General features: G+C 54.9%; 1 protein-coding gene across 1 annotated transcript in view; it reads right to left on the bottom strand.

Moving 5' to 3' along the window:
• The window catches only part of CIB4 (calcium and integrin binding family member 4), a 50,270-nt gene extending 25,734 nt beyond the window's left edge, over positions 1-24,536 (bottom strand). The window contains exons 1-3 of the mRNA XM_047069224.1: positions 24,483-24,536; positions 24,039-24,073; positions 17,111-17,207 (exon numbers count right to left, since the gene is read on the bottom strand). Of these exons, the coding sequence (XP_046925180.1) occupies positions 17,111-17,207; positions 24,039-24,073; positions 24,483-24,536 (186 nt within the window). The remainder of the gene's footprint in view (positions 1-17,110; positions 17,208-24,038; positions 24,074-24,482) is intronic.
• Positions 24,537-26,154: the final 1,618 nt, after the last annotated feature.

The following is a 26,154-nucleotide window of genomic DNA, read 5'->3' as shown; positions in this document are numbered from 1 at the left end:
TCTGGCCGCACATGGTCAATTCCACCCATGACAAACCGTCGCTCCTGCAAACGTGTCCCTCAGCTGCTTTCCCTCTCACTTCCCTCTTCCAATTTCTGCCAGATTTATTTCGGAAATGTTTCCATTTACTGCCTTAGACCTTCTGATGAAAACCACTCCTCCCGGAGTACCAAATAAAGCGCTCGTGTTGAACGAACGACTCTCTAGTTCAATCCCGTAGCTTCGCTGTTTTGTTGAATTACTAAGATAACGAGAAAAAAAAAATTGCTCTTGATACTAAAGCAGCTGGCATCTGGGGAGGGGGGGTCCTGTAAGTGGGACCCTGTGCTCCAGGAGGTCTGGGTGGAGAGAGGGAGAGGGAGAAGCGGGGGCCCCAAAAGGCCCTCTAGGCTGTGGAGAGTGAGGGGGACAGATGGGAGAGAGGGTCGGGGGCGGGGGGTGGGGGGGAAAGGCAGTGGATGCAAATGATTCAAGATGGTCCCCTTCCTGGGACCTACCTGCCCCTTCAGCAGTGCCAACCAAAATCCATACAGTGGTTGGCGTGAGTGGAGTGGAAATCAGTGAAGAGGTCAAGGATTTTGGTGGGTAAATAAGAAGCGAAGCACATGTGCAGGGAGACGGAAAGAGAAGGGACATAAGCATAAAGGGAGACATCAGAGCCCTTCTTTGTCCTTGCAAGCCCTCTCCTTCCAAGAAGAGGAGGAGGAGGAGGAGGGGAAGGGGAAGACGAGGAGGGAGAAGAGGAAGAGAAGAATGGGGGGGGGGGGCTCTGCTCTCTCACAGGGCATCGTATCAGAGGAAGGTGGCTCACAGCCAAGTCAGCTGGGGTTTTCCGGGGCAGGAAGGCCCCCAGGTACTTAGGGCTCCACGTTCTGCAATCGCAGCAGGACGGGTCCCTCTACTTGAACGAGGCTGCACCGTGAGTGGCGTCAACCTGTGGTTCAGGCTGGGAACTTAACAAGAGTTTATCCGTTTTTCTGTGGAAAATGCAAACAAAGTTCCAAAGAGCCAATATAAAAACGGCCTGTACCTGTACTTGAAGGGCAGTTTGTGCAAAGCAGGACACGGTGACTGACGCAATGAGGTCACCCAGGGCAGACCAGGCCCGAGACGCTCGGGGAGCTGGCCGGAGCTGAGCTCCCCGGCTTCTCACGGGAGGGCAGGCTGCGCGTTGTTGCCCCTCGGCCCGCCCGGTTCCGGCCTGCTGTTTATAAGCGGCCTTCCTGTCTGTAAGCAGCGGGGGCTCTCAGAGTGTGGGGGCTGCTTTGCAGCTGTTTGGGGCCACCCACCCCAGGGCCCCCTGGGAACATGTTCCTCTGTGAACTCTGCAGAATGTATATCTTTGCCCGGAGACAACAGTCTCTCTTTTATCAACACATCTAAGCAACAGCAGTTGCTGTATCTCGTCACTCACTCTGCATCGACCGATAGAAACCGAAATGGGCTCCCCCCCCAGCCCGGTAGCGGCTACTCTCCCTCTGCGATGCTCAGTGGTCCTTTAAACATCACAAAGTCCAAACCGAAGCGGCTCAGAAGCCCTGGACCCTTTCGGTCCCTGATCGTTGGGATTATTGGCCTTTCGAAGCCCCCAACTTCCTCTCCTTCACTTTCCCCTTCATCCCGGGAACGTTACCCCAACCACAGCAGGCTGTCCTTGGCGGCTGAGGGCCCAGCCAGCACGACTCGTCATTACTTAAGGCATTCATTAAGTGCCTACTACGGGCCCAGACCTCTGGGCACCATGACTTATCCACATTTCCCCTTGGGCCCGCGGGGGAAACCGGTGCTCATTAAACATTTATTGCACGTCACATATTGTGCCATTCACACTCACACATGTGACCCCATCTGTTCTTTCCAACAATCCACGCGGTAGATATGACTAAGTTCATTGTGTAGATAAAGAAAACCCAAGAGCTGAGAGGTGGAAGAACTTAACCAAAACAAGAGGGAGAGCGGCCATCAGATCCCAGGTCCGTCTGACCCTCAAACCTGAGCCCCCTCCATTGATTGTGTCCCAGGAAGATGCTACATCAAAATGGAAAAAAATGCGCACGGAGGGGTCAGGCTCTTGGGTCGGCAGGTGGGTCCAGGCTGAGCCCCGAGCAGCGTGCTGTGACTGGTGCTGGTCCTCCACCAAGGGGAGGACTGAAAAGTGTCCTGTGAATCCTGGCATTGGGGGTGGGGGGAGGAGTGGTGGTGGCAGGACGCACTGATGCTGGGCCACAGCAAGGACGTGGAGCCCTGCCCCCGGTTCACAGCAGCGCAGAAGGAGGAGTCCCAGAGCTAGGGCCACCACATCTCAGCAGGAAACGCCGAGCAAATCCCTGGTGCACGGCACGTCTGGGGAGGTGCTCACGCCGGACCCTCGTGGAGGATGGGGAAAATGGATAGACCCCAACACACGCCTATCGAAAAACCACACGCAAAGCGACCTTTCCGTCAACTTGGAGAGCAGTCTCCAGGGCTCTATCTTTCACCATTGACTTGGGTTAGGGATATTTCAGAGCCCAGGTTTTACATTTATTTTGTCCCTCTTTCCCCCCTAGAGGCATAAATGTTCCTTGGTGCTGCTACTTAGTATAATTATCATTTTAATGGCTGCATAGTTCAAATTCACCAAGTGGACGGCCCTATCTCTCTCCTGCCTCCAAGGGGAACCTGGAAATCTAAACTAAGAAAATAATTCCGTAAAATGAAGAAAATAATACATGAGGATGTGTATTGCAAAATTATTTATAGTAGCAAAAAAAAAAAAAAAGAAAAAGAAAAGAAAAATCCCAGACTGGGAACCATGGTAATGTCCTGCAATGAGAGGGTGGTTTAGTAAATCAGAACGCAATGCAATTATGCCACCATTAAAATGATAATTACATGAACTATGTAACAACACGGAAAAAAAAAAAAGCCAACATTTACGCCTAACGGTAGAAAAAGCACAAAATAAAATTGCATGCCTGTGTGTCTACAGTGATGTAAAATAGTGTGCCCTGGAGGGAAAGGTCCCAGAAGCAATGACAACTTCCGTTAGGGTGGTCGGATGCTAAGGAATTCATTTGTAGAAAACGTATGTTAATGCTGACATAGCATTTGAACATAAATAAAGAGCGAGTTAAAGAACAACGTGTGCTTCAGAGACATTTTGCTAAGCTTAAAAACAAACTCTCCTTCCCAGGAGGTGGGAAGCAGGAGCTTTTGCTTTGCTTTCCTGCTTCCTTCTCTGCAGAGCAAGGGCTGGGCCCCAGGCCGAGCTGGACTGGGCTCCCAGACCCAGCGAGAGGGCCGGTGCATGTACTTCTCCTGCAAGGCCAGCAGGGAAGTGCCCGACTGGACTGAAAGTTCGGTGGAAGAAGGTCACTGTACCTTTCCAGATACACCGTGAAGTAGAGAGCCACGGGTTGGTAACTAAGTAGATAGTGAGCATTTTTCCTGAGAATTCTATGGGATTTTATTGGCTCTCTTGGTTTGCATGACTGGGGAACCACAGGGTCCCGGCCTCCCTTGCCCTTCAGGGTCGCTGCTGGCTCAGAGGCCTCTCTGAGGGGAAGGGGGGGTCCCCCACCTCAACTGCCTGGCCTTGCTGGGCAGCCTACCCTTACCTCCGGGATTCTCCCTGTTCCCGGAGGCCTTTTGCCGGGAATACAGAGAGCAGAAGCGGCCGGCCAGCTAGGACACTGCTTGTGCAGAGAAGCGACCGACCTGTCCCTGACCCAGAGCTGCCCACCAGCTGTTCTCCCTGACCGACCTCCTGAAAACAGGGGACACCTGAGTCCTGGGGGTGCCGGGTGAAGGAGGGGCTCTGGATCAACAGGGGCCAAGGAGCAGGATGAACTAGGTGCCTCCAGCCATCTCCAAAGAGAACCCATTTCTAATCTTTGCCTTTTCTGCCACCTGAGAAGTGCCACTTGGTCTAGACATCTGCTTCAGTTCCCCCTGACGCGGGGTTGGCCTGCGGGTAGCACTTCCCTCAGGCGTCAGGCAGAGAGGAGGAGGGGGAAGAACCCTCTCCCAAGAGCCTGGCGGGAGCTCTGGAGGCAGGGACGTGCACGTTCAGGGGATGGAAGGACATCGATCATCTCTGCTCCTACTCTCTGCTTCAGCGTCCTAGGCAGGTGGGCCACCCCCGCCTCAGGTCTGATCCCCCTGCACTGCTCTCTGGCCAGCTCGCTCCGGGATGCCCCCAGGGACAACCAGGGACAAGGAGCCTGCCGTCCGAACGAGCCTGCTCCGGCTTCTAAAAGTGTCATGTGTTCAGGGATTTTCACCTAATCCAAGTGATCCAACTCGTCCTCCACCTACATCCTCTGAGTCTTTCTTCAGGTGGGACATGCCCACTTCTTAGCTGCCTTCCCGGTGGCGTTTGGGGACCCTCCGACAGCCTGGTGCTAACCGGGGACGCTGCCCCACTCCCTCAAGCCCCTGCTGCGAGGTCAGAGGGCAAAGCCACTGCCTCCCTTCCAGAAGTTCTTCCTCTGGGGAGGCTGCCCGAGATCCTCTCCACCTTTCCAGACCATTTCGGCATCTTCACGGCCATCGTCTCATCCGGCCTTTTGTAAAAGCCCTCGAGGCAGGCAGAGAAGCTATCACTGCGTCCTTCAGGCTGGGAAAACCCAAGTCCTAACACAAACTGCAAACCCTGGTCCAGGACCGTGAACAACAAGCCCATCAGCCTGAGACTTGTGGGCAGAGCCCCGGGGGTTGCAGCCAGTGCCTGGCAGGGCCCGTGGTTTCCGTAGGGGCTGAGCTAAGAGGAGGCGAAGGTCCCTGGCAGGTCCCTCTGTGGTTGGGCCCGTGCTGGGCCTGGCCTTCTGCACCTGGGTGGATGTGTCCCCGGCCCCAGCTGTGTGGAGCCCCAGCGGCCCACAGCTCCGGGCAGGCTGCGCAACGCCAGCCCCCACTGGCTGTCGCTCACGCCCCTGGGAAGCCTCCAGAGCTATGGGGCGTCTTGTCCCTGTGGAGGCGGCGGGAGGCCTGAGGCCTGCGGAGGGTGGAAAATCCTGGGAACCGAGCCCCAGCCAGCCCAGCCAGCACCTCATTAGGTGGCCCAAAGCTGGGGGGAGGGGGCATTTCAGGAACATTGTTGTTTATTTTTCTATTTTTAAACAAGTCTGAGGTCTCTGGGGGCACAAATGAAGTTATCAGAAAAGACATGAGGGGAATAAAGCCTCAAGCCAGCAGGCTGAGAAGGGCCCTTGGGACCAGGACTCTTGAAAAGCTGAGATGGGGTCTGTTTACCTTGTACTCCCCGACACAGGACTGGGACCAGGGTGCTGGACAAACATGTCCCAAGCCCTCTGCGGCCCGTTCCCTTGGGTGCCGCCAGGGAATCCGGGCGCAGGCAATGCTTTTTAACTGATCCCATCAGTGTCGTCTCCACCTCGGGAAGGAAATCCGGATTCCTTTCTCACCTCAGCCTCGGGAACGGTTTTCCCAGGGGCAGGGAGCCCGGTGGGGCCACTGCCCCCATGGCGCCCGGGCCCAGCCCTCGCCCGGCCACTGGCTGGCTCTGTGGCCACACAGCCCCTCCACCTGCCTGACTTTCCATTTCCTCATCCGGCAGTGGGGCTGGCCACTTCCACCTCGACCCCCAGATGCCTGTCACAGGGACAGGCAATGAGATGATGTGTCACCTGGGGAAGGCTGGCACCCTTACTTCACTGGATCCTAACACAGCCCTGACACAGCCCTGGAAAGGAGACTTGGTGTTCCCATCTTATTTATTTATTGTTTTAAAGTTTATTTCTTTTGAGAGAAAGAGAGAGAGGGAGAGAGTTGCGGAGGGGCAGAAAGAGAGGGAGAGGATCTGGAGCAGGCTCTGTGCTGACAGCAGACAGCCCGATGTGGGGCTTGAACTCACAAACCATGAGATCATGACCCAAGCCAAAGTCACCAAAGTCGGACGCTTCACCGACTGAATCGCCCAGGGGCCCCTTGGCGTTCCCATCTTAAAGGTAAGGAAGCTGAGGTTCTGAGGGTTTGTCTGAACGACTCCCCAAAGCATTCAGACCCAGGCCTGGCTGGTCCACAATGCCAAACTGCCCCTCGAGTGCTCTCAAGGGTAAGACAGCTGCTGCTCTTGGGAGCTTTGGGAGAAATCATGAATCATGGACAGAACCAGGTAAAGGCCCGAGTGGGTTTGGCTGCAGGAGACATACCTTCCAGAAGTGAGAGGTGTGGTAAGAGGCCAGGGGAGCGGAGCAGGACTTGTGGGCAACAGTCCTAGTTTGACTGGGGTTTGATCTGGAGACAACGAACAGTATCTACTTCCCAGGTCAGTGAGAGGGCCCAAAAAAAGATGTGGCACGTGAGGTGGCAGGAGAATGCTCGGACTCTGCAGATGAACCCGAAACACCTCTCCCGCCCTGCCCCGGACGACAATGTGATGTATGGGCTGAACAACCGTCACTCCTGTGAGTAGAGGGGAGTGCTACGCATGACCCCCTCCCAAAGGCCCCCCGCAGAGGCAGCCCTCAGCATCTCCCATCAGGACCCACTGGGGGAGGGGCTGCCCTTGGCCATCCCACAGGCTCCCTCCTCCCCCCTGCCTCCCCACCTTAGAGCCACAGGGCATCCGTGCCTCGCTCCGGGGTCCAGATAGAAAGCTGAGGCCAAAGTTCACCCAAGGCCAGTCAGTCAGCGGAGAAAAGAGCCACAAGTGGAACCCAGAGCCCTTCCCCCGCCTCCCAGGCTTTCCTAACTGCTTGTGTGGGAGGCATCATCACCCCCATTTGGAAGATGAGGCAACTGAGGCTCCGAGGTGGACAGCGACATGGGCTCAGGGCCACTGGTGTCCGCCATGCGACGACCCACGCCGAGGGCCAGATCCGTCTTCCCCTTGCTGACTGCTCACCCGCAGCAGAGGCAGCTTCCCACATCGCTGAGCTTTTTCTGAAACCAACCACTTCTTAATTCTTTGGCTGAATGTCTAAATACGGATTTTTGCCAATTCTGAGCCCTGCTAACTGATGAAGTTGTCAGAAAAAGATCTAATGATGCTTGAAAATGCAGGGAGTGAGCCAGCTGCCAAATTGCCCTCCCAGCTCTGACTCTGCATCAGAGTCGGGACCCTCCCCCCGGGGAGGAGGAGGGAGTCGGCCGTGGAGCTGCTGGCGGAGGCTGCTGCCCTTCATCAGCTGTGTGACTGTGGACAATTTGCTTAACCCCTTTGCTCCTCTGCTTCCCAGCTGGAGGGGAGGATAATAACTTCCTCCTCGCCGGGAACTTTAAGGATTAAATGAGATGATGTGTCCGTGACATCCCAACACTGTGCCTGGCACAGCACAGATTTCAGGGTAGGCCGGGAGGGTGGGACAGACGGGGTGGCCGGCTGGCCTGCACGCTGCTGAATGGACCCCCGTGGCCCTGGGTCTCCCGCCCCTCTGGGGAGGCGCTGGGTCTCTGATCAGCACCCGGTATTTATCTTGGGAGGGGGTGCTTGTGAACTAGCTTACTTCTCTCCTAGGAGTTGAAAGGCTCAGAGCGACCTCTTGCCCTGTGAGGTGGGGCCTCCGGGTGGGAGCCTGGGAGGCTGGGCTGGGGTGTCCGCGGGGCAGGACTGCCCCTGGGTTGTCTCTTCTCAGTGGAATATTTGTTCCACTGGGGAGTCTGGGCACTGGGGGGGGCAGGGGGGAGCGTGGCTTGGGGACTTGGGAATCAGACAATTCCCAGGCTTGCCACAGGAGCCCCGGGAGGCTGGGCTCTGGGAGGGGCCCTGACGAAATGACCTGGACCTAAAGGCAGGCCTCCCCAACATACAAGACCCACATGTGTGATCTGTCGCCAAGGGAGGGCTCGGGAGGGCATCTCGGCTAGAGATGGGAAAAGCCATTCCTCCCTCAACCACCACCTGTGCAGGCCACCAGCTCCTGCCCGTCCTCCTTCCTCCTTCGGCCGCACCCGTGCATGTGCCACCTGCTCGGTGACCTTGATGTCATCTGCCCCCAGAAGATGGAGGAGAAAGAAGTATTTTTGCAATTGTGTGTGCACCTGGGGAGAGCTTTTCACCTCTCGTGGATTCAGTGTCCTCATCTATAGAATGGGGATGTACCACCGTGCTTCACCCTCCTGCTGTGAGAAGCAAATGAGGCAGGGCACGCCAAGGGGCTTGTTGTTGTGTGCTTTGCATGAAACACACAAGTAGTGGCGGGGGACACGTGGGGCTGGACAGTAGAATTGCTACAACCGTCCAATCTGCTTCTATTGTCAGCAAGCCAGGGAGGATATCCGAGGGGGCGGAGGGCCCAGGGCAGTGGCCTAAATATGGCATGAGGATTACCACTGGGTCCAGCTGTCCCGGCCTGGGCCGTGGGTGATCAGACAGCCCCTCCGGCCTGCAGGCTTCCCTCCGCGCTCCGGTCTCTGTCCTCTGGCTGAATAGAGATGCTGAGAGGACTGCCCTAAGCTCATGGGAGCCAAGAGGTGAATGTGAGCGGCGGGCAGGCCAGCCCCCCGTCAGGGATCTAACCTCAACAGGAGCTTCCTCGGGAGGTGGTGGGAGTTCAGAAGTGAGGCATGGAAACAGTCTAGTCTGAAGCAGGAGGCCTGGGTTCCAACCTTGACTCGGCCTCTGACGGGCCCCGCGACTTTGTATGGGTCACGCGCCGCCTGTGGGCCTCCGTTTCTTCAGCTGCAAATGCCTGTCCACCCTCGGGAGGTGGAGCGAGGTGGTAGCCGTTGAAAGGCTCTGACAAGGTGGATCAAAAAGTGCACCAGGAAGACTCCCGAAGTCCCGGTACAGCCTTCCCACCGGCCCGATCTCTTCTCAGTTGGACAGGCAGGTTCCAGTCTCTCCAGCTGTGCCATCCACCTGCCAGGGAAAAGGGGCTTGGGAACCCACGGGCCTCTGGGACGCCTTCCAGCCCAGGCTCGGAAAGACGAAGCAGGATGGTCATTTATAGTAGCAGAGTTTTCAGTGGACGGAGTTTTCAGCCTACTCCCCTTGACCCTCTGCTTCCCCAGCTGTCAATTCGGATAATGACGCAGTGGCCAAGGCTGCTGGGAGAGTTGACGTGCAGGTGTCTCTGTGCCGAGCCACAGCCCTGGACCAGCCACAGGACAGCTCGAGGGGGGTCCTTCCAGAACCCTCAGGGAGGGGTGCTGTGCCTAGACGTGACTGGCTGCCCCAGAAGCCACTCAGCGTCCTAAGAAGTGGGGAGGAGACGCTCACAGAGATGACCAAGCGTCTTGGGCAGGGTCTCTCCAGGCGCGCTACACCCCCCCCGCCCCCGAGGGGGCCTGGGTGTGCCTGTCTGGGCTCCAGCATTTGGCACTGGGGTCAAGAGCTCGGCAAAGCCCCCACAGTTTGTGATTCTTCTATTTGTTCTTTACCCAGAATTCCATGAGAAAGGAAGCCCCCGAGACCTCACTCAACGCGCCGTGCATGGGAAACGCACGATAACTATTATAGGGTAAATGGATGGAACCCGGTGTGAGAACCCCGTTCATCAGACTGAGTCCACAAATGTGTCTTATCCGTGGGAATGTCTGCCTGGTAGGGAAATCAGCTGGACAAGGAGTGTCATTTCCCAGGGGTCCTCAGGGAGGGAGGGGCTCCCAGAAGCCTGGCTACGCTGGAGGGTGATGTGGGGACAGGAGGAGGGAATGAGCAGCACAGGAGCTCTGAGGACGCGAGCAGAGTGGAGCATTCAAGAGGCTGGGAGTGGGGAGCGGGAACATTCTGGGGGCAGCTGCTGCGTGTGGCATATTCTGAGACAGCAACAGTGAGGAGAGGCTGTCTTTGTAAAGCTTTCCTGAACGTCAGGAACGCAGGTGTTATTCCTGGGTAAAGATGACGGGCTGAACGCCTGCATCTATTTTCACTCTCTCTGACACCCACGAAAACTACTAGGAAAGGGAGTTTTTAGAGGCATCACCCACAGAAACGGAGAGAACACGAGAGAAGAGCAGCGCCTTGACACACACAGGAAGCAGGTGGGAACAGGATTGGTAACTGACCCGGCAGACATGAGAGAGCCCGACCCTGACCCCACAGCGGGAACAGCCGGCAGCCTGCTCTGCATCCCAGGACCCTTGGAAGGCTCTGGAGCCGGAAGCACCTGGCCGCACTGGAAATTCATAGAGGTCGGGAAAGGAGGATCGATTGAAGATGTTGAAAGCACTGGAGTTCTAGAACCCTCCACTCGATGCCGGGTGGCTGGCCCTCCCAGCCCCTGCACAACACCGGGAAAGGTGTTCTCGGGAGAGACTTAATAGAGGCTTTCTGCACCGGCGATGTCAGCCACATTGAGACCCGGGGATCAAAGAAATATACGTGTACTGAAGTCTGAGCCCTCTCTGCAGAACTTTACCCCCATCCTCTCTAGGGAGACCTCAAGAAATAGCCCCCCTCGGCTCACCCTCCAGGAAAGCTCCCCGTCGAAAGCCCACGCAGGGACTCCAGCTTTGACCCCCACTCTTCATTATGAGCAGACGATTTCCAGATAGCCAAGGAAGGCCTCTGACACAAAGCTGGAGACCCAAACAAGCCGGGGGAGAAAGCACCGTGGAGAAAAGATGGGATAAGACGTTGCGTCAACATCCTAGACCTGAACGACAGTTTCCAGACCGAGCGGGTCCTCTGTGTTTCCTGTACACGGACAGAAAGGCCCACGCCAACTCACGTCACTGGGAATATCAGAATACTTGGGCCGAAGAGAAGAGCCGACAAAGTTTCCAGAAAGAAAAACTCAAGTTACCAAAAAAAAAAAAAAAAAAATCGGGAAATGGAAAGGCTTTGGACTTCTCAGTAACAACAGCGAAAGCTAAAATGCACCCCAGTGCTGCTTTTCCAATTCCAAGGAAAACTGACAACCAGCCTGTAGTTCAATTCCGTGTAAACGCTCCATCAAGTGTGAGGGGAGAATAAAGACATTATCACCTGGGTCAGGTGTAGGTATGGTGGCAAGACGTTTACCTCCGTGAACCTTTTAGGAGGAAGCTACTAGGGGATGTGCGTCACCAAAACAAGGGAGTACACGGAGAGAAATTTAGCCAAGAAAATGGACCGTACAGGGGCACCTGGGTGGCTCAGTTGGTTGAGCATCTGACTTCACGCTCATGGTTCGTGAGTTCGAGTCCCGCATCGCGCTCTCTGCTGTCAGCACAGAGTCTGCGTCAGATCCTCTGTCCCCATCTCTCTCTCTGCCCCTCCCCGGCTCATTCTCTCTCTCAAAATAAATAAATAAGTTAAAAAAAGAAAAAAAAGAAATGGAATGTACAGAAAGCATCTCACTCCTGAAAGCCTTAGGGGAGACTTTCAGGTGATTGGCAGAGGTTTAGTGTGAACTTAATGATAAGTACGTAGAAGCATAATCAAAAGCAATGATTACATCCAGGAAAGACAAAAACAAAAAACGTGCAGAAAGGGAAAAGTAACCATAGCCGATTTCCTGGCTCAGCTCTGAGTAGCATATGGAGTCATAACAACGTATACACTGAATACTGATCCAATCGAAACATTTATATACCTACACTGGGAGGGTGGGGGATAGGAGCGAGGTGGGGGATGGACATGGGGGAGGGAAGCGCTAAGCCTCTTCTCTAGGAGGTCAAAGGCCGAGGTATGAAGAGGGGGCCATACAAGAGCCCTCTCCAGGGATATGGAGGCAAGAGCCAAGAATCAGCTGAGAGCTGCAAATGTTTGCTTCCAGAAAAGGGAAATGAGGGTAACCCTTGTAGGGCAACTTGACTCTTGGCGTGCATAAACAATTTTGATTTGAAAACTTAAAAAAAAAAAACCCTTTTAAATAAAAAAATACACTCCCGTTCCTGCCCCCCTGCTACCCTGGTAGTTTCTCCAAAGTCTGAATAAGTATGAGGACTCTTTGTTTGCTGAAAGCGTTGGGAGTGGGTTCTTTGCAAAGTATTTGAAGTGGATAGGCCCAGCCTATAAGTGGGCATCAGAAAGGTTCAGAGAAACTGGGGACAGACAGAAACTGACACGGAGCTGGAACCTTAGGAGCCACGCCCACAGGGCCTCCTGCTACCTCGGGCAGGTTTCCTAACCTCTCTGTGCTTACAGTGCAGAGTTGATGCTGGAGGCAAATGCAGAAGAGGCCAGGCTGTGCACACACCCCACCTGCCGTCAGGAACCCCGGAGGGGGAGGCGGGAAGAGGCCCGAGAGCAGTGTGGTGGCCCCTTCAGTGTGCGAGCCTCCACCCTACTGGCTCTGAGACCCCGGGATCTCCCACAGGTCCTTCCACCCGCCATCCCGGGCCCGGAAACCAGAAACCTGGGTCACACTGTGCCACTACTCATCCAAGTTTACAGAAAGCAAGATGGTTATTTACAAGAACAGAAACATTGAGCTAATTCGCTTTCAAATACACCAGAGAAAGCCACAAAGAGAAAACAGAAACTTCTGAGTAGAAAAGGGCCACTGTGTCCCCGTCCTCAGGGTCCCCCCCTCCCCGCCCCGCGGCCCTCGGCTGCCCAGGCAACTCTCTCGCCTTGTTCATCTGTTGATGGGCAGACCCTTCCCAATATTAACCAACCCACTTTTTCCACCAGTGAATCCAAGTTAAGAAAACAGAACTTTCTTCCCAGACCACTCAAGCCCCTGAGCCAAGTTATAGCTGTACCCAGAGCTCCCTGGGGCCCAATTCTCACAGCCTTTTCCAGAGATGTGTTCTGGGCAGTGTGAGTCAGACTGCTCCCATCCTTGGGCCCTGAGGACCCAGGGACACTCGGGCCCTCACCCCCCAGCAAGCCTCTCCTTGCTCATTTCGGGAAGCGAGCCTCCCTCTGCGACCAAGATTGGAAAGACCTGGAGGGCAATTTGGTCCTCGATCCCCAAAAGCTAGTCTGAGGACCAGTGATGACCGGTGACGAAGTGCTTAATGACCAGGAGCAAACGTAGAAAAAGAAGCACAAAAAAGAGATGTGTACGGGAAGAACTGTTCTTGCTTCTGGGATTAGATCCTTCTTATATTTTTGATCTAGAATGAACATGCTTAAAAAATGAAATGATGGTGATGGTGGATCCCATCATTTGTAAATGTCCTTACTTGGCCAAATTGGAAAGTTGGCGTCTCTAATGGTTCTTTCTCAAAAAGAGAAAAAAAAAATTGGGGGGGGGGGGCCGGGGGGGGAGTTTTATCGGACACTGAACATCCAAAGTCTGGGACGTACTATGGAGGTGGACACAGAAGACAGCAAGAACGAGTGCCAGGGCCAGAGCCCCAGGCTCGGGAGGTGAGGAGGGAACACCCCGGCCACATGCTTGTCTGGCCCCGCTTCACACCCTTCAGTGACAGGGAACTCGTGCCCTCTGCATGCAACTCTACTGATTAGAAAGCGCTTCCTCATACTGTCACGACACTTGCATTCTTGGACCCAGGTCTACGCCTGGGAGCACCTAGAGCCAGGCCTCTCACCTGCTTTGGAAAACGGGCTCTCCACGCGGCACCCCTCCCGCCCAGTCTCCTTTGCTTGGGGTCTATTTGCTTCCTCACACCCTGAATCATTCCCCTTGGGAAGTGACTGGCCTCAGATCACTTAACTAGCAAGCGAGTTCTAACCCAGCGGCAGTGGTCGGGTGTCCCAAATGTGTGAGATCGTTCTGGCTGTTCAGAACCAGCTGGAAAAGGAACAAAGAAACCAACGTGGGGGGGTGGGGGTGGGCGGGGAACCATGCAAAAAAGTCCAGGGGTTCCCAATAAACACTTCACATATCTGCTTAGAAAAAAATCTGAAAGGAAATAAGGCAAAAGAGTCATGATTGTCATCCCTTGAGGTGAGCTACCCTGATAGTTTGTATTGCATTTGACTTTTCTGTTTTCTGGGTTTGTTTGTTTTTTTAACGTTTTATTTATTTTTGAGACATCACTTCTCGGCCTTTTGGCTAAGATCAAGTGTATTTATTTTTGAGACAGAGAGAGAGCATGAACGGGGGAGGGGCAGAGAGAGAGGGAGACACAGAATCGGAAGCAGGCTCCAGGCTCTGAGCCATCAGCCCAGAGCCTGACGCGGGGCTCGAACTCACGGACCGCGAGATCGTGACCTGAGCTGAAGTCAGACGCTTAACCGACTGAGCCACCCAGGCGCCCCTGTTTTCCGGTTTTTCTACAACAATCTGGTTTGTATTTGTACAATGGAGTAAAGCGATGGCCATTCAGAGGGAAGAGATAACTAAAATTAAAGAAGTCTGGTCCCAAGATCCCGTCTCAGTTCCCAGCCACTGTCCAGTAAAGTGCCTGGGGGTCTGGCGCTCCAGAGGCGGCCTGGGCTGGTGCTCCCTGTGGGCAGCGGCTGCCTGCACACACCCCCACAGCCCTCCCACCACCGTGGGATGCAGACCCCAGGCCACCCTTCTGCCCCTCCTCTGTTCTCAAGCCTTGCAGTCTCTCACCCTTCACTTGGCTCCCTGCCCCGGAGACGGAAGAGAGCAGCGGACAGGGGGAAAAAATGGAAGGTGCTGGAGGACTGTGGCTCGTCCCAGCACTTGTTACACAGCAGAGGGCACACACATTGTTTTGCAGACAGGGATTCATGCTTAGAGGGAGACGGCACAGATGGAGTGTTGGAGCCGGGCCCTGACCCGGCCCTCTGATGCCAGTGTGGCGTGCGTTCCTCTGGGGCTCAGGACACCCCTCACTCTCCAAGCCGGCCCTCCATGGCTGCTCTTTGCCAGGCACTCCCCCTGTGCCCCCAGGGCGCCTTGCAGACCCGGCGCTCAGTCAGCACTGAGCCACGCCCTGATCAGAGCGGGGGTCCCCGGTTGGAAGTGGGGTCAGAGCCAGCCAGGCTCTGCGGTCACGTAGCCCGAGCAAGGTGTTTCCCTCTTGGGGCTTCAGTTTTCTGAGGGGTAAAGCCGGGGCAGAGAGCATTTGGCAGCGATTCCCTGGTGGTGCCTGATTTTAAGGCTTCACCTTCTGATATTCTGAGACTGCCCGAGTGACACTGTCCCCCATCTGGGGAGCGGAGGGCACAAGTTTCCCATTCGGTCCCAGGGCCTGAGCGGATAGCCTCCTTCTGAGACACGCCCCAGCCAGCGCGTGTCTGGGTGTCTGAGCACACGCGTGTGCGTGCATGGGTGCGTGGGGGGCGGTGGGGACTTGGAAGTGTGTGTGTGTCGGGGGTGAGGGGGTGGGGGTGTGTGTACGAGCAGGGGGTACCAGAAGGACAGGCTCCCGTCTGCCTGGGCCAGACACATCCTCCAATTATTTCACCTTTTTGAGGATTGTGCTCCTTTCCTCTCCAAGACCCCGGCTCCAGCTCCCCCATCCTACTCCCCCCCTCACCCCCCTTCTCACTCCTTTGTTTTCTCTGTTCCTGCCTCCATGTCAAGCCCCAGCTCTGTGCTCTTTCTTGGTCTCTGCCCAAAACAAGCTCCCTCGCTTCGGAGATGCTGCAGAGCCCTAGTTGAATGTGTGTCCCCTCCACCTGTGCAATCTCCTCCTTGGGACCCTACCCGAGTCCCCAGCCCTCTTCTAAGAGGCGCCCACGGCTCTCAGAGCCCGTCTTGTTCCAGACAGAAGAGAAGACGGGCTCTCGTCGCACAATGACAAATTCAAACCATTATTCTGCAGAGATCCGAGTGAAAAATCGGGAAGACTGACACCGCCATGATTTGTTAACCCGACACTGCCTCGCTACGCACTGCACAAATTTTAATTAAAAATCTTAGAAGTGATTGGGGAGCCCTTTTATTGTGACTCTCTGGCCTCTTCCAGGTGCTTTGCGGGGAAGGGCAGAGCCTTGTCACAGCAGGAACAAAAAACTCAAGGATGGTCCTTAAAAGATTGGTGGTGGTGGGCGGCCTGGGGGGATGCAGCGAGCCTTCGGGAGCATGTGCAAACAACCCCCAGCCACCCCCACCACTCCACCCATCTCACAGGTGGGGAGACTGAGGCACAGGGAGTGGTTTGTACAAGGACTCTGCTAAAACAAGCGCAAGATGTGTGTGTGTGTGTGTGTGTGTGTGTGTGTGTACTGGGTGTATGAGTTATGAGATTTGGCCCAGGAAACTGGGAAATCTAGGAGAAGATATGAACATCTGGCCCACCTCTCTTATCTATCAGGCTCTCACTCAGGGAGGATCAGCTAAATTCAGGGGGAGAGGATAAAGGGACCAAGAACAGAAATGCACGTGTCCTTCTTTCCTGTAGTCACACCTGGAGATAGACGGAGGCAGGTTGGGATGACAGTCCCCGGGCTCCAAGTCTTGCTCCTGGCTTCTCAGGGAAGAACCTGAGAAGGTTCTCAGTCGTTCTAGAAAAGCCCTAGTCCAGTGAGGCAGCCTGAGCAGAAGAGAAGGGCTGAGGAGGGGGCTGGGAGAATGACCTGGGGTGGCACCCTGGTTTCCCCTAGGCCCGAATGATTCTGCAGGGGATCCTCGACCTTCCCGCTTATCTCATTTGGGGCATAAAAGAGAGGAGAGAGAGCTGGCTGGTGCAGGGTCCTCTGGTGGGGGAGGGGGCGTCAGGTAAATGGCCGGCAGGAAGCCGGAGGGGGGTGCGGTGCGGTGTTTAAGCTGAGGCTCAAAAGGGAATCACAAGCAGGCTCTGGAAGATCAGTCAGCAGAGCCAGGGGGACCTCGGCTAGGCCTGCCACCTTCACCGATAGGACCTGGAACACGTGGCATTGCCCCAGGGCACCTCTGCCCCTCACCGAGAAATGGTGGCTGTTGCCATGCCTGTCCTGCCTATGAGACTGATACAAGGATAAAGTGAGGCCAGATTCATATGAAAAGTCCTGGGGGGGGGGGGGCGGGGCGCGCCTGGGTGGCTCAGTCGGTTAAGTGTCTGACTTCGGCTCTGGTCACGATCTCACCGTTTGTGAGTTCGAGCCCCGCGTTGGGCTCTGTGCTGACAGCTCGGAGCCTGGAGCCTGCTTTGGATTCTGTGCCTCCCTCTCTCTCTCTGCCCCTCCCCTGCTCGTGCTCTGTCTCTCCCTCTCGCTCTTGAAATAAATAAACATTAAAAAAAAATTTTTAAAGAAAAGTGCTGGGGAAGCATGCCCTGCTGGGCCCGTGCCTGGAGGTCCAAGAGCCCCTCTGGAGATGCTACCACCAGATGGCCCACGGTCAGAGTGCCCTCCCCTCCCCCAGTGTCCTCCACCCCTCCATGGCCCCCAGTGGCACACCTCCCCCTGCCCCCATCCAGCACTCACCCTCAGGGCCGGCAGGGAGCTGACCTGGTCTGTGGTCAGTGTCGCCTCCTTGTAGTGCTTCCCAGGGGGACAGAGCTTCAGGAAGGTGTCATGGATGCTAAGAAGAGAGGCATGATGAACTGCAGGTTCAGTTCATGGACTGCAGACCGTGTGCCTCTGTCCCCCCGGGATCTCTGGAGGAAGGGGACTTACAATTGAGTGACATAGCAAAGGCAGTTAGACCTTTCATTGCACCCTTCTAGAAACATCCTTGAGGAGTCCAGGGTGCCCAGCACACAGTAGGGGGTGCAAAGATGAGCCGGGCATGAGGAAAGGTGTGTGAGTGTGCTCTATAGCATGGAACATACGCCACAGGTGTTCGTTATAGAATCAGAGCGGGAGGGGACATCTGTGGTCACACTGTCCAGTCCCTCACTTGCAGATGGAGAAGCCCGCAGGGCCTTGGGGAAGCCAGCGCGCAACCCCAAGCCATCTGCCCAGCCCGGCCCTTGGCCCTGAGAAGGTGGATGTGGCTGAGTTAGTGTCTCTGTCGCAGGCCCATACTGTGCTGGAGGCTTTGCTTGTGAGGGGCAGGCAGAGGGCGAAGGGGCTGTGTGACCTTCGAGTGGGGGGGAGGGCAGGAGCCCCAGGCCAAGAGAGCACAAGCCCTCATCCTCCCGCCCTCCTACCCCATCCTGGTCACAGGTCTTGGGTCTGTTAGGACGGGTGACCCAGAAAGTGGAGAGGAGACGTGGTGGCCTGGGACACAGGAGGCCCACACTCCAGTTCCCACCCTGCCACTCCAGTGCCGTGACCTCGCCTTACTCTTGAGCCTTAGTTTTACCATCGGGAAAATGGACAATAATGATATCTCTCTTGGGAGGCCAGGAGGCGGGGGTGGGTGTTGACATGATGGAGAGTGCAGAGCCTTCGTGCGACTGTGTGTGTGTGTGTGTGTGTGTGTGTGTGAGTGTGTGTGAGTGTGTGAGGGGTGGGGGGTTAACACACGCTGGTGAAAAACGGTCTCTAGAGCCAGACAGACCTGAGTTCAAGTCCTGACTCTGCCCTCTGGTAGCTCTGAGACGTTGAACAGGGTTCTGACACCACCTGAGACCCAGTCTCCTCATTGTCACGGTGGGGCCAATCTCCCCTCACAAATATGTGAGGAGTAAACGGGAGGAGGTGTATAAAGGTCAGCCTGGCATTGCGTAGGCCCTCAGGAGATCCCGAGCTTCTCCACACCCCTGTCTGTGCTCCTGTCCTGCAGCTCAGACACGCTGTGCCCTGCCTCCCAGAGCTCCGCCCCAGACCATGATGGTGGGTGCCCTCTAACCTGATCTGGGTCCCTGGGCCTGCCCTTTCTTCTTCCCCTAGGATCCTTCCTGCTCCAAAATTACCCTCTCTCCTTTGGTCCTTTCCTTCTCTTCTGCCCGCCATCCAGCTTCTCATCTCGGCCGAGCGCTAGGAGGCGAGCATCTGGCCAAGTTAATCCCTACTCGGGAAAGTGACTAACAGCCCCTCACTGTCACCTGCGGGGTGTGTGGTTTGGTGACCCAAATGAACCTCTGATTGGTGGGATTTAGGGACATGTGACTAAGTGAAGCCTCCAGAGGGTGATTTTACAAGTGAGGATTTGCAGGTAGAGAAGAGGCCCTCCCAGGGCCCTGATTATGGTAAATGGAGGCCCAACACCAGGAGAACTGACAGCCAGGATCTGCTCCCCATCCGGCCTCTCATGTTTTCACAGCTCACCGACTGGGAAAATGTCCTTTAGATCCCGGCCGTGGGAGAGTAGAAAGAACATCAGCTGTGTCTGTGCTCTCACTGTTTTCCCACTGGCTGCCCAGGCGCGGCTCTGATCTCTATGGTGCCTCCCACCGCCCTTGCCCTCTGGCTTCCAGATGCTTCCAGATGGCTTTGGCCCAAGGGAGGCACCATAGGGAGACTGGAGGTAGTGAGAGAGCCTGGTGGGGTGTGTCCCCCTCCCCCTTCCAGCCTTGGCCGGCTCTGGTAGCGTCTGTGTCTGTGTGATCCCTCCAGCGTTCACTCAGCTCCGGCGCTTGACTGGGCCGTGGGCCTCGGGGGCAGTAATCGCTAGTCCCTGGCTGTTTCCTTCAGCCTCTGAGAGCAGTCCCTTCACTACAAAGTCCCTTCAAAGACCCCAACTGAGCGTATGATCTGTTTCCCCGCTTCCTGCTGGAAGGCTGCCAGATCAGTCAGGGGACCCATTTGGTCCCTGATCCCTCTCCCACTAGCTGTGTGATCTGAAGCAAGTTGTTTGACCTCTCTGAGCAGAGAGACCTAGGCTTCAATCCTGACTCTGCCGGATGGGGAGCTAACCCTCATCACTGGCCTTGTGCTGACTCATGTCAAGGGCCTGAAAACAGGAGCCAGACCGGTACATGGCTATTCGTGAAGAACAGGCTCCATCAGCCTCGTAAGGGGCCCTGAACTTGTCACCAGACACTTCTCTGAAAGTTCGGGAGGGAGCCGAAAAGCGGGGTATGGAAAAGGTGAGGGGAAACATTCTCCAGGAAAGCACGGGGGACACTAAAAGGCATCGAGGAGAAAAGGAAGGCCATCATCCCCGGAGGACCCAGTGGCCCACGAGGGGAAGGGACAGGGGGGAGGGGGCGGCAGGAGCTGTCACTGTCACTGTTAGAACTCCGGCCTGAGGTGAGAACAAGCAGACTGACTTTCAGTAAGTTGTACTAATTTTTTAAAATTCTCTTGAGGTCCCAGGGCACCTGGGTGGCTCAGTGAGTGAAGCCTCCGACTTCAGCTCAGGTCATGATCTCACAGTTAGCGAGTTCCAGACCCGCGTCAGGCTCTGCACTGACAGCTCAGAGCCTGGGGCCTGGAGCCTGAAGCCTGCTTCAGATTCTATTTCCCTCTCTCTCTCTGCCCCTCCCCCTCTTGTGAGCTCTCTCTCTCTCTCTCTCAAAAATAAATAAATAAACATTAAAAAAAAAAAAAAAAAGAATTCTCTGAGGTCCTGCGCCATTATGGCGGGCGCCCAGGATGGACTGCTCCCTGGCTCCCCACGGGAGTGGCCCGAACCCCACAGCGGGTTCTTCAGGCTGTGCAGCCCTCACCCCCAAGGATCCACCCCTACCCAGGTGTGAGTTCCTCGGCCCCGCCCCCCCCAGAGCTTTCCGGCGGGGAGGGCTGCTGTGGGGAGGGCCTTGCCCAGATTTCATGCCATCCCAGGCCTCCGAGTGGGTGGGCTGCCCGCAGATGAATCGTGGCTGCATCTCAGCTGCCACAAAACGTTCTCCTCCTCCAAATATGGATCAGCCGGCTCTAAATGGAACTCTGAATTAATCACTAATGGACTCAAGAGTCAAAGCCATTTGAAAAACTCACACATTCAGCCTGCCAGAAATCAAGGAGCCCATGCTGTGGCTCCCTCCCAGACGAGGGGAGGGGCCGTCGGCGGGCTCAGAGGCCCCAAGACAGGGGAGACCAGCCCTGCAGCTCACACTCTGCGGGACCTTGGACCTGCCACTACCCCTTCTTGTGCCTCAGTTTCCCCTCTGTAAAATGAGAGACTCCACGATCCCTCCCGCCCCCAGCGCCCTCCAGTTCGGGCATCCTACGGCTGCTTCTGTACCTTTCTCTGCACCCTTGCCTCTGAGGCCCTCTGTAGTGGTGTTCAACTGGGTCCCACGTTAGAAACCTGTGGAGACTCTGTGAAAGGACCCGGCCCACCCCTAGAGGCTCTCATTCAAGGCCAGGGAGGGGGCAGGACCTCTGAGTCCCGCGAGCTCTCGTGTTCCTCTTGTCCAGGCAGGACTGAGAACACGGCTCCGTTGCCAGTCTCCGCATCTACTCTTTTCCTCTGGGCTCAGCTCCCCGGGCCATGGGGTCAATAGTTCTTTGCCCAACAGCACAGCCTGAAGGTATTTTATAAATAGCCCTATCTTTAGCCTGAAAAGGTGGCTTTTATGGTCTGCTCCTTTCAAGCTGTGTGGCTTGGGCAAATCACTTCATTTCTCTGAGCCAGTTTCTTCATTGCAAAAGAAAAAAAAAAAAAGACAGAGAGAGAGATAATAATAGCATGAAAATAACAGCTATACCACATAGTCAACACTGACCCACGTGCCGGGGGCTGCTCTAACCCCCTGACATGCATTCGATCACTTAATTGTCCTAATAACAACCATGCGGGGTTAGGTTCCAGGACTTGATATCATGCTTTTTATAAGTGTGGGAACAGGTTGAGCAAAGGCTCAGCAAAGGTAAGAAACGTCACAGAGCTAGAAGGTGGCAGAGCTGAGTCTCGAACGAACGCAGGCCTCTGGCTTCAAGGAAGCAAGCTTGTAACCACTCTGCCTGCTGACCTTCTGGTGCCCCAGGAGGACCAGCGCTAATGGCCAGGATGGGGCCTGGAGGCTAGAAAGTGTTGGGCACTCAGGGGCGCTAAGAGGAAAGAGCGGCCTCATGGCAGGGGCTGGGGGCAAAGCTTCAGGCTCCCAAAGCGGACCTACATGCAGCCCGAGATCATGACAGGAGAGGTCACTGAGGGTGACAGAGTAATCCAAACTGCTCAGACGGAGGCGGGCCGACCTGGGCTCCAACCGTGGAGGTCAAAAGGAAGCCACGCGTGCCCTCTTCGGCTCAGACCCCAGAGGCAGAGTCCGCAGCCACAGCTGCAGATAAGAGCCTGCGAGGGCTGGTGCACCGGGCCCAAAGAGACATCTGGAAGGCTTCTCCGGGAGCAATTCAATCAGAAGTCAGGGAGGGCTGACCTGGAACTGAGGCTGAAAGGGACTTTCTCTTTAAAAGACCAACGAGATGAGATAGAAAATCCCCACAGGCTAGAAACTTAGGGTGGACAGACCCCTTCCTGGAGGGCCAAGCCCAGGAAGCCCTGGAGGGCCAAGCCCTGGCACAGGGAAGGGGCGGGCTCGAGGACCAGAGCCTGTCACATGTGGTCTGCCCTCCCAGTGTGCATCCCCTGCAGATCTGGTGACCAGGCCTCTATGGCCTATGCAAGTCACAGGTAAGAGCGTGGGAACATACTAGATGAGGCAGAGCCACCCTCTGGAGGTTACTCCTGTCTGGTGGTGTCCTGGATACTTTTTTTCAAATGCACTGATCTATCCAACTGCATTGCCATCCAGGCCGCATTTCTTTGTCACATTAGTAGGAAAATCACAACACGTCTTCAGAGGCCACATAGGAAAACTGTCTGAAAGCGACTGGGGCTTAGTCTAGCCGAACTTGGCCACTTTCTCCGGTGCCATCAGCTTTCTAAGCCACTGCAAGTGCCACTGGGTGTCCGTGTCAAAGCTGCCCCTTCGCTTTCCAGACAAGGCACCGACACCAACACTGATACGGTCAGTCCTCCGGGTCCCCTCCGACAAGCTAACCTATGATCGCCGCGTGCACGCTGTGTGTGTCCTTCCAGAGATCTTCCCTTTGTGTGTGTGTATGTGCATGTAGAACCTTATGTTTTACAAAAACGGAAGTACCCTGTATATACCAGTCTAGTTTACCAGAGTAACACAGTTTCCTTACTAGTTTTAATGGAGCGTGTCCTCCAAAAGCTTCCTCAGACAGCATGCATAAGAGGTACTTTTTAAAAATAATTTGCATGTCAAGAAATAGTCACTTCACCTTCACTTTTGATTAATAGGTTAGCTATGACTTAATTCTATATTGGGATTTTTTCCTTATAATTTTGAAGGTCTTGGGGCGCCTGGGGGGCTCAGTTGGTTAAGTATCTGACTCTTGACTTGGGCTCAGGTCACGATCTCACAGTTTGTGAGTTCGAGCCCCACATCGGGCTTTGCACTGACAGCGTGGAGCCTGCTTGGGATTCTCTCCCTCCCCCTCTCTCTGCCCCTCCCCCGCTGGCTCGCTCACTCTCTCTCTCTCCTGTCTCTCTCTCTCTCAATAAATAAATAAAAAAGCTTTAAAAAATAATAATAATTCCAAAGGTCTTTAGCTGCTGTCTTGCAACCTTTCCAAGTCCCAAACCATTCTGATTCCTGGTCCTCTGTATGTCTTTTGTCTCTGTTTTTTTTCTCTACAGAGGTTTTTAGGCTTTTATTATCTCTGGTGTTCTGAAATGTTATGATGACATGATTTAACGTAGGCTTTAAATTGTTCTCTTCAAATAGCTAGTGTCCCTCAGCTTCCAATTCAAACCTAACAAGTGGGGCTCAAAAACGCTGACCCGGAGCTCGTCCCTGCTTATCACTGGGCCTGGCGGCCCTGAGGCTGGAGCCTGTGTGCTCGGCTCTGTCCAGATGGTAAGCACCTCTCTTCTGCTGGGCTGGGGAAGGGGTGCTGAGCGGTTGGCAGAGCAAGAGAAGGAGTCACATGGGACTTCCAGTCAACCTTCTGGGCCCGGACGGAGCACTCACACACCAAGCCAGTCACTCTCTCTGCAATCCGATGAGGAGGGCGCCTGCAGCCTCTCCATGCTGCATGACGCTTGTCTTTGGCCCGGAGCCTTCCCTGCTGGACAGCAACCCGCATGACAACAGGGACTGTGGGCTGTTCCCCATTATGCTCCCAGGGTCCTCACAGTGTCTGGCACATTCCAGGCCCCGAAGAGAGGCTTGGAGAGGGAGCCTGGGCTTAGAGCGATTCAGTAATGCATCCAAGTTTATCCAGCCAGGCTTCCGACCTGTTTCCTAAGTCCTTTCTTCCTTCCCCCCATCACCCCGAGGAGGCCCTGTCCACTTCCGTGATTATGTGAAGAAATCCTGCGTTGGATCCCATAGTGGCTTAATGCCTGAGGTTTCACTCAACTCAAGCTGGGCCCTGGGAATCACGGTGTCAGCTCTCCTGACTGGGTTCTGTCTCTGCCCTCCCTGTTCCAGCCTCATCTGTGGGGCTCCACAGCACTGGGCAGGAACCACACTCAGGGACCAGCACGGGGCTGTACCAGGATGAGACCTCAGCCCAAAGGGAGGAAAGGGGCCCCTCTACTCACCACAGGATTTCATTCCTGGTCAGGAAGGTCAGGGCCTACAACAAACCACAGAGAGATGACCTGCCCACTCCGTCCGGCCCTACCCCGGCCCCCTGTGGAATGGGGAGCTTCAGGGACTGGGAAGGAGAAGCCCATTTTCTCATCCCGTAGCTGGTGAAATGGAGGCACCCCAGCCCTCTGCAGGGGACGCCCCCAGTGGTGGCAGAGGAGAAAATGGTGCCCTTCTCTCCTCCCCAGGCTCTGACAGCATGGAGAGAGGATCGAAGCCACAACTAAAACCCTGGGCTCTGGAGCAGGAGACAAATGGGGGAGGGAGCCTCAGAGTACTGGCCAGGGCTCACATGGACGCAGGTTCAATGGCCACCACATCCTTGCCTGGGAAACTCTCCACCTGCTTCGGGAAGCTCCCCGCTCTTCCCAGAACCTCCTGGCCGATCTACCCACCTGGTATTCTTCCAGGTCCTCCCAGTGCATCTGGTGCCTCAAACATTGCCCCATGCCAACCCCCCCTTCTCTGTGCTGCAGTAGGACCACAGCCCCAAGGGCCCAGCAGGTAATGTGACCAGGTGATCCGGTTGCCATGGTGACCTACATTCCACCTTCTGCCCATTCTACTCGATTGAGCCTCTGAGTGGGCAAAGAAACAGATTCTTTGGGTTCCCAAGACTAATAAGCATCACCCGCCTTACACCGAAACGACAACCAGAAGGCAACCCACTGGCGGAGTTGAGAGTCATTCTGTTGGCTCAGGAGTCACACCGGCTGGGTTCAAACCCCAGCTCTGCTACATGCTGACAAGACATGTGACCTTGGGCTAGGTACTCAGCCTCTCTGGATCTTACTTTCCTCAACAGTAAAATGAAGGTGATAATTGTGGGATTCTTGCGAGGATTATTTGAGTTAATACAGGTAACAATGTTGGCACATTATAGGTGCTCAATAATCTTAGTTAGCTATTAGAACCACATCCCAAGTACGGTGCCAAGTGTGGGGACATGGTGATGAATAAGCATAGACCCCGACCTCAAGAAAAGACTGAAAGAGTACAGAAAAGGGCATTCCCCGCCATCAGCCAGGGTCCCTTCAGGAATAGAAGGCACGCTCAAATCAGAATAACTTGAAGAGGAAATTAAAAATAGAACTACCCAGGGGCGCCTGGGTGGCTCAGGAGGTTGAGCGTCCGGCTTCAGCTCGGGTCATGATCTCGCAGTTCGTGAGTTCAAGCCCCGCATCGGGCTGTGTTGTCAGCACAGATTCTCCTGCTTCAGATTCCGTGTCTCCCTCTCTCTGCCCCTTCCCCACTCATGCTCTGTCTCTATCTCTCAAAAATGAATAGACGTTAAATTAAAAAAATTTTTTTTAAATAGGATTACCCCATGACCCAGCAATAACCCTCCTAGGAATTTGCCCAAAGGGTACAGGAGTGCTGATTCGTAGGGGCACATGTACTCCAATGTTTATAACAGCACTTTCAACAGTAGCCAAATTATGGAAAGAGCCCAAATGTCCATCAACTGATGAATGGATAAAGATGTGGTTTATATATACAATGGAATACTACTTGGCAATGAGAAAGAATGAAATCCTGCCATTTGCAGCAACGTGGATGGAACTGGAGGGTATTATGCTAAGTGAAATAAATCAGTCAGAGAAAGACAGATACCATATGTTTTCACTCATCTGTGGAACTTGAGAAACTTAACAGAAGACTATGGGGGAGGGGAAGGGGAAAAAATAGTTTCAAACAGAGAGGGAGGCAAACCATAAGAGACTCTTAAATGCAGAGTACAAACTGAGGGTAGATGGGGGTGGGGAGAAGGGAAAACGGGTGATGCACATTGAGGAGGGCACTTGTTGGGATGAGCACTGGGTGTCGTATGTAAAGCGATGAATCATGGGAATCTATCCCCAAAGCCAAGAGCACACTGTGCACGCTGTTGTCAGCTAGCTTAACAACAAACGATATTTAAAAAAAGGAGAACTTGGGGCGCCTGGGTGGCGCAGTCGGTTAAGCGTCCGACTTCAGCCAGGTCACGATCTCGCGGTCCGGGAGTTCGAGCCCCGCGTCGGGCCCTGGGCTGATGGCTCAGAGCCTGGAGCCTGTTTCCGATTCTGT

Source organism: Lynx rufus, unplaced genomic scaffold (assembly GCF_022079265.1).
Source record: "Lynx rufus isolate CCGP_SWC_20201006 ecotype Redwood Valley unplaced genomic scaffold, mLynRuf1.p SCAF_8, whole genome shotgun sequence".
NCBI lineage: Eukaryota > Metazoa > Chordata > Mammalia > Carnivora > Felidae > Lynx > Lynx rufus.
This window is presented reverse-complemented; position numbering and strand designations above follow the sequence as displayed.